This window comes from Colossoma macropomum, unplaced genomic scaffold, assembly GCF_904425465.1.
Source record: "Colossoma macropomum unplaced genomic scaffold, Colossoma_macropomum, whole genome shotgun sequence".
In the NCBI taxonomy this organism is placed as follows: Eukaryota; Metazoa; Chordata; class Actinopteri; order Characiformes; family Serrasalmidae; genus Colossoma; species Colossoma macropomum.
Window position 1 is genome coordinate 15,759,781 of NW_023494792.1, and position 12,052 is coordinate 15,771,832.

Here is a 12,052-nt window from a genome sequence, read left to right on the forward strand (position 1 = left end):
ATGAGCTTCTGGTTTTTACCTCCGCGCAGGAGAGCCGAGCAGCAGAGGCGGGCTGGCGGCCGATCTGACTGGGGTACAGCGGGCCTGTTAGTGTGCTGCTCTTTGGCTGTTAGGAAGATCTGATGTTGCAGTATTATTTTTAGGATATCTGGATTCGTTTCGTGCCGACCTGGAGGACTCTGAGTGACAGAAGCCCGTATTTGTCTGACTCTCCCTGCGGTCATTGGCGGCGCAGATGGCGGCCACCGTCGAGGAGCTGTACCGTAACTACGGGATCCTCGCAGACGCCAAAGAGGATCTCAGCCAGGTCTGGACTTCAGATAAACCCCATCCACCGCGGGGTTGCACTGATACATAACACAGCGCTCAGCCGCGATCAGTAGTCAACCGACTCTGCAGCGCCTTATAATGCGCTATAGACAGCTCGTTACTGTCGAGGCCTGCAGCTGCTAGCTCGGCTAAGCTAAGCTAGCTGTTTGTTAGCCGCCGTGTAGCCTGTAGTCCGGACAGGTGGCCGAGCTGAGATGAAGGGTTTAGTGACCCAGCCTCAGGGTTAAAGGTGTTCACCTATCCACCATCACATGCAGCAAACTGGCTTCCTGTTCTGATAGCAAATAATAAAGATTATTTGTCTGCGGCGTCGTTATCATAGCAGAGACAGGGCTGCTTCAGCTACTCACATCCACAGATGTCACGGCTGTTTGGTGGCGCTGTTTTACAATGTGTGTCGTTGAACTGTTGTGTTGATTTCTTTAAATTGAGGGAAAATCAGCTGAGGTGGGTTGTCGGTTTGTTGGCCGCATAGTTCATTTTAAAGAGAGCATAAGTAATCCAGTCTGAATGGCCTGTATTGAATAGACATCACTGTACTCGTAAATATTTAAAGTATTTTTTCAGTTCGAGCAGTCCGAGTTTTTTCCAACTTGTCAGATGGGTCAGTTCCAACTTGTCAAACCCCAGGAAACAACTAAATATTGTGATACATATTGTGTATCGTGATATCACCCAACCTAACAGTAGCATGAGGGGTATATATGAACAATATGCTGTTGTAAGTAAATAGTCAATATGTTAAGCAACCTGTGATGATCATGAAATGTTTATATTTTACTATGTGAAAATACGTTTTAATGTATAAATGTTTAGAAAAATTAGTGTGTTTTCACAATTTTTAATTTTATATTTACTGTACAACATTGCTGATAATATACTACTCATTAGGGGTGGGTGATATGGCAAAAATATCATGATACTTGGTCTTTTTTTTACGCTACACATGTATCACTGTATTTTATCACAGGTGCAGTGCTCCAGCAGTGCCATATTTAAAACTGCATCAAAAACTCTGGACACAGTGATTTTATTCAGAGTGCACGTACTGCACTGTGCTGTGTCCAGTTAAATAGGACTAACTACGCTGTCTTAATCAAACATGCAGTTGGTGAGAGTTCTTTAAAGGGGAATTCCGTCACTTAATCGTGGAAATGTAAACAAAGTCATTCGGGGTGTTTCTATGTGAAGGTGGTTTATTGTAGAGAAACTTAGTAACTGATTTTTTACAGTGGTGTTGATGGGAACCAGGGATCACAATGTTTACCACACAAAGAAAGCTATTTTATTTTCTATTCTAAATATAAAAACAAACCTCCAAAGTGTTTTAAAGCATCCAGAAGCTCCCAAACAGAAAATTATTGCATGAAATGGTGTGGGTTAAGTGTGGGTTTTTATCTGAGTTTTATGTGTGGTTTCAGCATAAAGACGCCTACCAGGTTATTCTGGATGGTGTGAAAGGAGGTCCAAAGGAGAAGCGACTGGCTGCACAGTTCATTCCAAAATTCTTCAGCAGTTTTCCAGAACTAGCAGACGCAGCCATTAATGCACAGTTGGACTTGTGTGAAGATGAAGATGTCTCGGTAAGACATTATTGGCTGAATTTGTGTCTGTTTTGACTCAATTTACTAGAAGGACAGTAGTCACTAATTGTTGTGGCAACAAATGTTATAGTCTTATTCTTTCTAATCTTTGCAGATTCGAAGGCAGGCCATTAAAGAACTCCCACGCTTTGCTGCTGGAGAAAATTTACCCAGAGTAGCAGACATTCTCACACAGCTACTGCAGACAGGTATTGCACAGAATTACAGTGGTAACATAAAACAACCATGCCGTAAAGCTCTGTGTTCAAAACATATTCTAGGCACTGTATTACATACACTAGACTACATTAGACTACTAAACTTTTTGTTCTTTTTCCCTGTTTTTTTGGGATAACGTGTATTTTTTTGGGTGCTTGTTTACTCATCCTTTTAATTTTTCCCTATATCCAGATGATTCGGCAGAATTCAATCAAGTAAACAGTGCGTTGATCTCCATATTCAAAATTGATCCAAAAGGTAAATTTCTCTCTAAAGCATATTTAATTAGTGTTCATTTATCATGTGTATTAACTGGTATGTCAACTTGGCCATATTCTTTTTTTTTCTAAGGGACTCTTGGAGGCCTGTTTAGCCAGATTCTGCAAGGTGAGGATGTTGTACGAGAACGGGCAATAAAATTTCTCTCCACAAAGTTGAAGACAATGCCAGATGACATTATGACCAAGGAGGTAGAGGACTACATCTTCACAGAAACTAAGAAGGTAACCTGATTTGCTCTGATTTTCATTGACCAACTGACATTTTAAGTAGGCCAATCTAGACAAGGAGGTGCTATAGTTGAATTTGTGGTTTGGCTGCTTAGATGCACAAGGAGGGAGGGAAAAATTAGTGTAACATTTTCGAACATCATAGCGGTTTTGTGTTGTCAACATATCACCAAATTAATTACATCAGTGAAATTCCAGACAAGGAAAAACTGAAAAAAATGAAACTGAGGAGGCCATTGGGTCTTTAGGGCAGGGTAGTTGAAAAACACTGCTTTAGCACTAAACTACTTTCTACATTTTTTAACTGGCAGCTGTAGAGTCAAATGAAAAGTGTGATAGGCCTGCTTAATCAGAGCTGATACAGTTAACTTTGCAAATGAAATGCAGAACACTTGATCGCATGTTTTTGTTTGGTTTTTTTGTTTGTGTAGTGTTGTTGTTGTTGGCAAGGTTTTCACATCCATAAATTACCTTCACTTGTGGTGCAGGTACTGGAGGATGTGACCGGAGAGGAATTTGTGCTACTGATGCGAGTGCTGTCTGGCCTGAAGTACTTGCAAACAGTGAGTGGGAGGCAGCAGCTTGTGGAACTTGTAGTGGAACAGGCCTTCCTGGAGCAGGCCCTCAACCCTGCTGACACAGACAGTGTGGATCGTCTCCTGCAGTGCACACGCCAGGCACTGCCACTCTTCTCGGTGTGTTGGACCACAGAGATCACTGGGTTATCTCTCATGCTGACTTTTTCATCTCTATATATCAGAGCATATTTCTCACAAAATGGCGGTTTCTCTTTATGTAGAAATGTTTGAATTTTGCATTATTTTTCCACAGAAAAATGTGCATTCCACTCGATTTGTGACATACTTCTGTGAACATGTTCTACCTAACCTCAGCATGCTCACCAGCCCTGTGGCAGAGCTGGACATCCAGCTTGAAGTGAGTGACCTTTAAATTGCTGTAAAATCAGGAAATTTTCAACCACTTGAAATGACCAGAAAATGGTGAATGATGTTAACTATTATTAATGAAGTATTATATGTCAAATGTTTTACAGTGGCTTTGATCGATGCTCAGCTAATCAGATTTTAGAACCTGAACTATACGTTTTTTAATTTTTTACTTATTTGTGCAGTCACATGTTTTCTGTCAGAAATGTGAAGGTTTGGGTAGCTTTAATGAAAATCACTCCTTTCTCTAACAGACATTCTGACCCATTATCATTCTCCTTTTAGGTCCTAAAGTTGTTGGCTGAGATGAGTCCATACTGTGGTGACATGGACAAACTGGAGGCCAACCTAACAATGCTTTTTGAAAAGCTATTGGTAAAATCTCATTGTGCTGTAAAAGTTGTTTAGCTTTTTGGAAATAAAGGAGCTTGAAGTAATATGTGAGCTTTGCTAAAGTTTCAAAATGTGCCAATAACTACCTGCTCCATATATGGGAAGTTTGCTGCAAAAACAGCCTGTTCTGAATTCATTGTTTTTGTGTTGTTGCAAAAACCATCCCATTTACCTATCCACCTATTCAGCCTACAGCAGTTTACTGAATTCACCCAATCATATTGAAGTTTAAAGGAGAGTTTCAGTTCTAAATGTTTTTTGAATGAGGCACAATACAGGTCAGCCAATTGGAACAGAGCTTATAATTATATGTCTGTCTTAAAGGCACAGAAACAAAAACATGCCCATTCATTCTAAGGAATGAAGAGAGTCTGGAAAATAGTGATGTAAAGATTAATCATGACCATTTTTGGTACATAAAGTCACACAGATATTTTAAGTTGACCTTAGGGATAACAGAAAAAAAACAAAAAAATTATGGTTCAGGCCCTTTAACAGAAAAACATTAAGATTAACTTGCAAGCTCTTCAGTTTTCTTTGTATGGAGAATGATTAAAGTTTTCTTTTCTCTGTGCTGTTTAGGAATTCATGCCCCTGCCTCCTGAGGAAGAGAATGGGGAGAATGCTGTGAGTGAAGAACCCAAGCTACAGTTCAGCTATGTGGAGTGCTTGCTTTTCAGCTTCCACCAACTTGGCAAAAAGTTACCAGACTTCCTCATCGACAAGATCAATGCTGAGAAGTTAAAGGACTTCAAGATCAGGCAAGTATCTCTTTGTCATCACACATCTTTGTTTTTCATGAGCTAACGCCTAAGTCATTGCTATAGCTGATTATCACAACCCCTTCTAAAGCAATTGTTTGCAGGGGGGTTGAGGACTGGAGTTAAAAAGTTACCTTAAAACAGTCTGATTTGGTGCAGGTACAGTGGGGTGCAGTGGCAAAGCAACATATGGTAATTATACTCTTTTCATTGGGTCTGCAGGCTACAGTACTTTGCACGAGGACTGCAAGTATACATTCGGCAACTCCGTGTGGCATTGCAAGGCAAAACTGGTGACGCACTAAAGACTGAGGAGGTATGGTCATGTGATTGTTCGTGTCAAACCTCATCTGTGAATGTTGCTAAATTAAAGTATGCTAGGTTCTAACATATGACTAATCTTAGTCAGGATTATTGCTATGTTTTGCTGTGATTACAGCTTTTTTTAAACATGGTTATTGTTCTGATATGTCTTTAGAATAAAATCAAGGTTGTGGCTTTGAAAATCACCAACAACATCAATGTCCTTATTAAGGTAACGTTTGAATTATTTGAATTCTCACAAAAGTATTGAGAATTATAGGACAACTGCCGTTCTTTGTGAGTTTAAATAATATCTGCACTGGATAATGTTCACTTGTTAACTTTTGCTGGTGCTTCCAGGATCTCTTCCATAACCCTCCATCATACAAAAGCACAGTCACTCTGTCCTGGAAACCAGTGCAGAAGACTGAGGCGGCAGCTGTGGTGGGGTAAGTCTTATACCAGCCATTGAACCTTTTAAATGTTCAGCGTTCTTTGTTGGTACATCTTTTTATTGGTTAGTGATGCATCTTTGTCTGAGACCCCTGTTGTGCATCTTGTAGTCAGAAACGCTCATCTGGAGAAGACACTGGTACAGGAACACTTGGCAAAAAGGTTTCTCCATTGCCGAGGAGAGATGCACGGCAGATTTACAACCCTCCGAGTGGAAAATACAGCGCTACCATCGGAAATTTCTCTTATGGTGAGTTTGATAAATGAAGATAAAGATGAAATCTTATCTTTAAGAATCTTATCTTGGCTGGCTTCCCCTTCACTACATTCCTTTGTAGAGTGTCTGTCCAGATGTTTAAGGCCTTTCCTCTCAGTTAACTTGATCTTGAAAACCTTTTTTTAGTGACCTGTAATGAGCAGCACAAGGCTCAGCCACACGTTGATCCTGAATTTAGGGTACACTACTTAACTGCTAAACAGCACTGCCTTAATGATAAGTAACGTCTGATGCACTGACTTTATATTTACAAACCCAATTCCAAAAAAGCTGGGACAGTGTGTGATTAGCAAATAATAACATAAAACAGTAATTTTCGGGCATCTTCTTCTTTTATAAGCAAGAATGGTCGTGGCTCACAACTTTGCCAAAAAAACATCAGCAAATAGTCGAACTATCTAAGAACAGCGTGTGACAAACTGCTGTCGAGAAACACAGTTTATTACTGCATCAACAAATGCAAGTTATACTGTACTATGAAGAGTGGAACGAATATATATAAACAAAATCCAGAAACGCCACCAGCCTGGACTCAAATACTGATACTTGAACCTGAAATGGACTGATGCTCAGTAGAAATGAGTTGGTCTTTCAGATTGTTTATGGAAATAATGCATAACGTGTTGTATGGGCCAAAGCAGAGCATCTGTCATGTTATGGAGGTGTATTAGTGCCCATGACATGGGGAACAACCCTCAAAGACAAATATACAAGTGCTGCCTTGTAGATGCTTTCTTTTTCCCTAAATCGACCGACGTTTCTCAATGTCAACAATGTGACAGTGAGCTATTGCTACCTAAAGTGAAGGCATCCAGTTGTGGTGTTCATCTTCAAGGCTGTTGTCAAACAAGGGGGCAAAGTGAGCCAAACAACCAATAAACCACAACATACCAGAGTAAATACATCTAAAGCAGTAACACTAGGTAGTGGATGAGAATCAGAAGATTGTGAGTTGTGTGAGGAGTGTGAAGTGTTGAATTATGTGTTTGCAGAGCAAAGAGGTGGATTCAGAGGTGGCCGGGGGCGAGGCTTTGGAGGAAGAGGAAACAGAAGTCGAGGCCGGATCTACTGAAGGGGGGCTGCTACATTTTTACATCCACACACACAGACACACCTGCAGGACTGCCACATGCCAACATCTCCACTGTTCTGAAAACATCAGCCCTGTTAGTCTCCCCACTCACCGCTGTGCTCTGTCTCCATGATTTTGCTCCTCCAGTTTGTCGTTTTTCCTTTCAGAATGTAGTTAGGGATATTCAGCAGCATTTTCCCCTCACAGCAGCACAGCATTTGGTTTTTTTCTTCTTTGTGGAACAAACACTGCAGAGGTTGTAATTTTGATTTTTTTTGTATGGTGACACATCCTTTGTACTTTTTTTTAACCTTAGTTTTTCCAACGCTTTTGTTGGAAAAATTGTCTTCACATGAGTTTGTAAGATACAACTGTTTTCCTTTCGCATTTTATGATAAACTAGTCCCAGTCAAATTGTTTGTCATTGTTTGGTAATTTTTGGAAATAGTCATTTAAGTTTGTATCAGATCTCTTTGTGCCCTGTGTTTGGGCTTTGCTTTTGGTATGTAAAGAAAATGGTATTTTTAGTGATGTACAACTGAATGGCCATCTTTGCAGATAATAGCTTCCCTAATGTGCATCCAGTACAGAAATTTCAGTAACTGAATTGTTAATTTTTCAGACTTTTTACATCATTTTTGGAGTTTTGGTTTTGGACCATCTTTTTGCATGCATATTTTACAGCAGTTTGAAAAGTTATTTAAGTGTTTTGGATTAAAAAAAAGTCAAAGAATTTTTGTAGTACTAATTTGTATAAACTTTATTCATTGCAATCAAGCTGATTTCAGCTGAGTTGATGTTAAAATGTCTGTCTAGTTCTGCATAGTATTAGCATAAAGAGTGCTGAACTTTAGTTAAGCACTGTTTAGCTACAGGTAAGGTGAGTGTTAAAGGTGACACTGTTGCTTAGTGATTAGCGCTGCTTACTTACAAAGACTCAGTACCTGACTGTAATATCATACTCACAGCCCACTCATTTGTATTTTTTTCTACTCTGAGTATTAAGGGGGAAAAAACGAATTAATTCCAAAACTGATATGTGGATTTTAGTAAGTGGGGAGGGTTATGCTTGAAGTATTTTCCTGCATCTAATTTTAAAGAATATACTTAGATATGTAATTGTCAGATTGAGCTAGAGTAGTATGGCTGTTTATCCCTCTGAATTAGACTGGTGATAAAATATTTGTGCCAGATATTTAAAACTGACATCTCCGTTTTTCCTTCAAACTGTTATGTAAACATCTTTAGGTTTGTCGCTGTCATGCTGCATAGCCCAGTTCATGATCATGATCTGTGGTCCTGGAGATCTGCTTTCTTGTTGAATCTAGTTCTGACTACAGTCTGCTGCATCTGCTCTAGCTAATTAACTTCTTTAGAAGGTGTTGATTGACTGGGTCAGTTGTAGTGTTAGGTTAAGGAGGGGCAGAATGTTAAGATGTGGGTTGGAACTGAATTCTGCAGGAATGTAGATGTCCAGGAGGAGAGCTGGTGACCACTGATGGAAACCCTTTGATACTGAGCTTTTTCCTTCAGAGGATGCTGGTGATGACACTTCAGCACTATGCGCAACCATGTCCGTGTCTTTGTAACTATTGAAGGCTGCCGATTATCAGTGACCCCACATATCCTTAAAAGCAAATGAGTACATTTTCAGTTCAATTAGTATCAAGTGTTCTTGAACCTCAGAAGTAAGCAATGAGGCAAAGTCAGATCCCTTAAAGTTGTTTTAGGGCAGGGGTGTCAAAATTCTAGTCCTAAACGGCTACGGTAGTGCAGTTCAATGTTTGTCTTGTTCTAAAACACTGAAATTAAAAAGCCAAGCCAAAAAATGGACTTCTGTCGTCTACGTTGCTCGGACTAGTCAAAAAAAGGTCACAAATCTGTGTTTTTCAAGTGTTCTGTATTATATAGAGTTAAAAAAAAAATACCTCCGGGGTGGGAGGAAGACCACGCCTGACACTTCAGCTTCCTCCCGGGGCCTGGCCTTCTAGCATTAAGTGGAAGCCACTGAAAAACTCTGCCCCAGGTTCTCAGAGTCCTCTCCCTTACAGTCTCACAATCTCTCCTTATACCACAACCACATGTTGATGACGGTATGGTCTGAACTTGCAAACTTGAATGAAGTGCCCAATTTCTGCCATTAGGGTGCTAGTCCACATGTATTAATGGCAAACTTGCACTGCACCTCCATGTTCTAGAGTTTCTTAATGTTTTTATGCTTTGCTGTAAAAAGTATTTTGGCAGGACAAATTATCCTAACAAGTCACTGCTGTCGTCTGGACAACATGGCATTGCCAGGTCAGAGCCTAGCACGAGACTTTTCACATTTAACTAGCTTTCTCGTCTTTGAGAGGATAACTTGCTGAATTTAGGCCTCTGCCCTTTCCCAGTTTGCTTTGTCTTAGAACACTGTACCCCAAGGCCAGGTTCAGATAAAGTAACATTGTAAACATTGCTACTCGCCTATATAGCGGAGCTGCAGTCTCTAGAATGAGATTTTACAGTTTAAAGACCAGAAAAATATCTTCTGATGTTGTATCTTGAAGGTGGGAGGAACTTTTGAAAAACTACAAATGTTTTAGGGTGGATACTTGAGGTTGGAATTGTTTTTTCCCCACTAGCTGACTAATGCAGAAGGAAGCTTGATAGCTAACCAACTGCTAGAAAGCCAAGTCTAATGCCTGTATTGATTAGCCACTAAATCAGTGGCTAAAGCAGCAGTCAGGATTTCTGTATTGCCTTGGGTGAATTCCCAAAAAGGTGTACGAAGTTGTGAATTCTGTCAAACCGATGAGGCTGATGGTTTTACATAAAACAAATAACACATTAAATGGTAGTTTGGGGTCGGAACATCCCTTTTAATAAGGGATTAAAGGACTAGTCTGCAGTTTTCTCAGAATACATGCTTGAAGGTCCCTTTAATTATGCCTGCTGTAGTTCTGGGGAGCAAAAACCTTTTCACAACACCAAGCATGGAACATATGTTAAACTATTTGGTGCACAGAGTTTTAAATAAATATTATGTTGAAATCTGATGCATTCAAATGCGTATGACATACTGAAGCAGCATAAAGAAAATGTTTATATCTTTATGAAGATGTGTGATTTATCCGATTTAGTGTAGAGGACAGAAACGTGGCCTCCTTCCTGACGTGGCCCAGTCATGACCCCCAATATTATGTTCAGACAAAAGAGTTTCATCAAAAAAGATGTGCTGCTCACACCACTAGATGGCCACCTAGGCCCACGAACCGCACATCGTCTCTCTTTTGTTGGTAAGAAAACATTTTTTTAAAACGAAACTGTGCTTCGTTCCTCCTTTTCACGCTGGTTTTGACTGGCTTTCAGAGTTCGACGTGTTTCATCTGCCTTTAAGGGCGTGTGTCAGTCACGGAGACGGTGCACACGATTAACCAGCGCGCTAGTTTTGTCTCCTGGTTTTATCTGTATTCACCTCATAACTCGCCGATTTGTGTTTCTTGCTTCAACTCTTTCTTTATCCATTTTCCCTCTATTTACAGGACCTCCTGTGTGTAATTCGTGTTTTAAACTGTGTCCGTGTGGAGAGTTTGTGTGCTGTAGGTGGCGCTGTTGTCCTGCTAGTCTTTCCCCTTCGGCGCTCGTGACAAAGGTATTTCCCAGACCAGGCGGCTGCAGTCTTCTGCGCATGCGTGATTGTGGAGCGCCGAGAAAAGAAGCTCATGTTTTAGTCACATTCACGCTGATATATTAGATACAAATCACGAGAATCCTCAAAACCTGCGTCGTGACGCTAGTTTGGCGGAGACTGGGGTTTTCTCTGGATTAAAAAAGAGTTCATTTTAATCAAAATGTCTCTCGTAGACACCCCCCTCATGAAAGACGGTGTAAAACAAGCGTTTATTAACCTGGCTGAACTCGCGCTGCTGATTTATGGCTGTTCTCAGTACAGATGAGTGAACTTAGAGCATAACAGTGACTCCTAGCATGGACTCCATCTTCAGCATTCACAAACTGTACTGTTAATGAGTGAAAACCCGCTCAGATAAATATGTCTAGAGCCACAGATAAAGTGGGTGTACTACTTAACAGTAGCCTCAGTCTGGCTTTCCAGAAGACATTTACCGAAACGAGGAGATTAACAGAACACGGTGCTCTGCTGCAGCCACGTTCATACACTTCAACAGGTATTTGAAATGACTGCTTGTTCTTTGAACGCCTTGATTTCATACATGTGGTCAAATTCAAGCATTTTGTGAAGTCGAAATGGAAAGAAAATATTGAATAATACAGAATATTGAGCAGCTCCTGTTCACCGTTTCATTGTTGCTGCAGCCCAGCAAAAGAAAAAAAAAGAATAGATATGTGTTTTTTTAAGAGCTGTGAGGGAAAGAGTGTTATCCTCTTTTTCATGAACGAGTAGCATCCGCCCCCTCATGTACAATGCCTGGAATAGTAACAGCACTGGGAGGCTTACTAAATATAGCAACCAGGGAGTGTTAACATGTCAACCAGGAACCAGAAAGAAGTGCTCTCCCACACGTGTGGCCGTTGGGGCAACACATAGAATGCTGCAATTATGTGACACATGCTTATCCGGTATAAAATAAAAAATAATAATAATATAGATTCACGGGAGTGGTGGAGAAGATACAGGAGCTATACGCTCCTGCTCTGGTTGAGTGCGTTGCAGTAGAGCGATTCATATATATTCAGAGATGTATAGCAATGATGCTGTTCGTTGTTCCCTGTCAAAGGTGCAGATGAGCAGGATGGGCTGGTGACCATTTGGATGGTTGCTGTTGCCTATCTTGAACGCAAAGCTGTAACAGGATGGATGTTCTCAATCGAAGACGTGTGCGCGCGCGTGAGCGTGTGAGTGTTTTAAAGGAGGGGTAGACTTAGACTTGTTACGCAATAGGCCTGCATGTGAATGGAGGGAGCAGGTTGGTTTAATTGAGGAGGACCGCACAGCACTGGCACAGCACACGGGATTCGCGATAGGAACGAGTTACGGGGTCTACTAGGGGATTGCTGTTCTTGTTTTCTTGTTTTTAATAAGTGATGATTGTCGAATGAACATCTCGAGTTTGTACCATGGAGTGGCGAATGAATGAATGAATGAATGAATAATGAACAGGGGGCACCAGTGCATCGTGACACTGTGACATCACAATGCAAAACTGGCGATCACACATTGAATGACACAATGAATCATGGCGAATG

At 40.7% G+C, this 12,052-nt stretch overlaps 1 protein-coding gene across 1 annotated transcript; it reads left to right on the plus strand.

The window, feature by feature from the left end:
* api5 (apoptosis inhibitor 5) lies at nucleotides 1-7,528 on the plus strand. Its single transcript, XM_036576211.1, has 14 exons — nucleotides 1-307; nucleotides 1,752-1,913; nucleotides 2,029-2,122; nucleotides 2,325-2,390; nucleotides 2,484-2,635; nucleotides 3,130-3,336; nucleotides 3,473-3,577; nucleotides 3,874-3,963; nucleotides 4,564-4,742; nucleotides 4,965-5,058; nucleotides 5,221-5,277; nucleotides 5,406-5,494; nucleotides 5,609-5,748; nucleotides 6,768-7,528. Exons 1-14 carry the CDS (start codon nucleotides 236-238, stop codon nucleotides 6,845-6,847), a joined length of 1,587 nt encoding a protein of 528 aa, XP_036432104.1. The 5' UTR covers nucleotides 1-235; the 3' UTR covers nucleotides 6,848-7,528.
* Nucleotides 7,529-12,052: the final 4,524 nt, after the last annotated feature.

Excerpts from the sequence above, each read along its gene's own strand:
- api5 (XM_036576211.1), top strand. The coding sequence starts at position 236 with ATGGCGGCCACCGTCGAGGAGCTGTACCGTAACTACGGGATCCTCGCA. Across the intron at positions 2,123-2,324 it reads CACACAGCTACTGCAGACAG|ATGATTCGGCAGAATTCAAT; the intron begins GTATTGCACAGA and ends CCCTATATCCAG. Across the intron at positions 5,749-6,767 it reads CATCGGAAATTTCTCTTATG|AGCAAAGAGGTGGATTCAGA; the intron begins GTGAGTTTGATA and ends ATGTGTTTGCAG.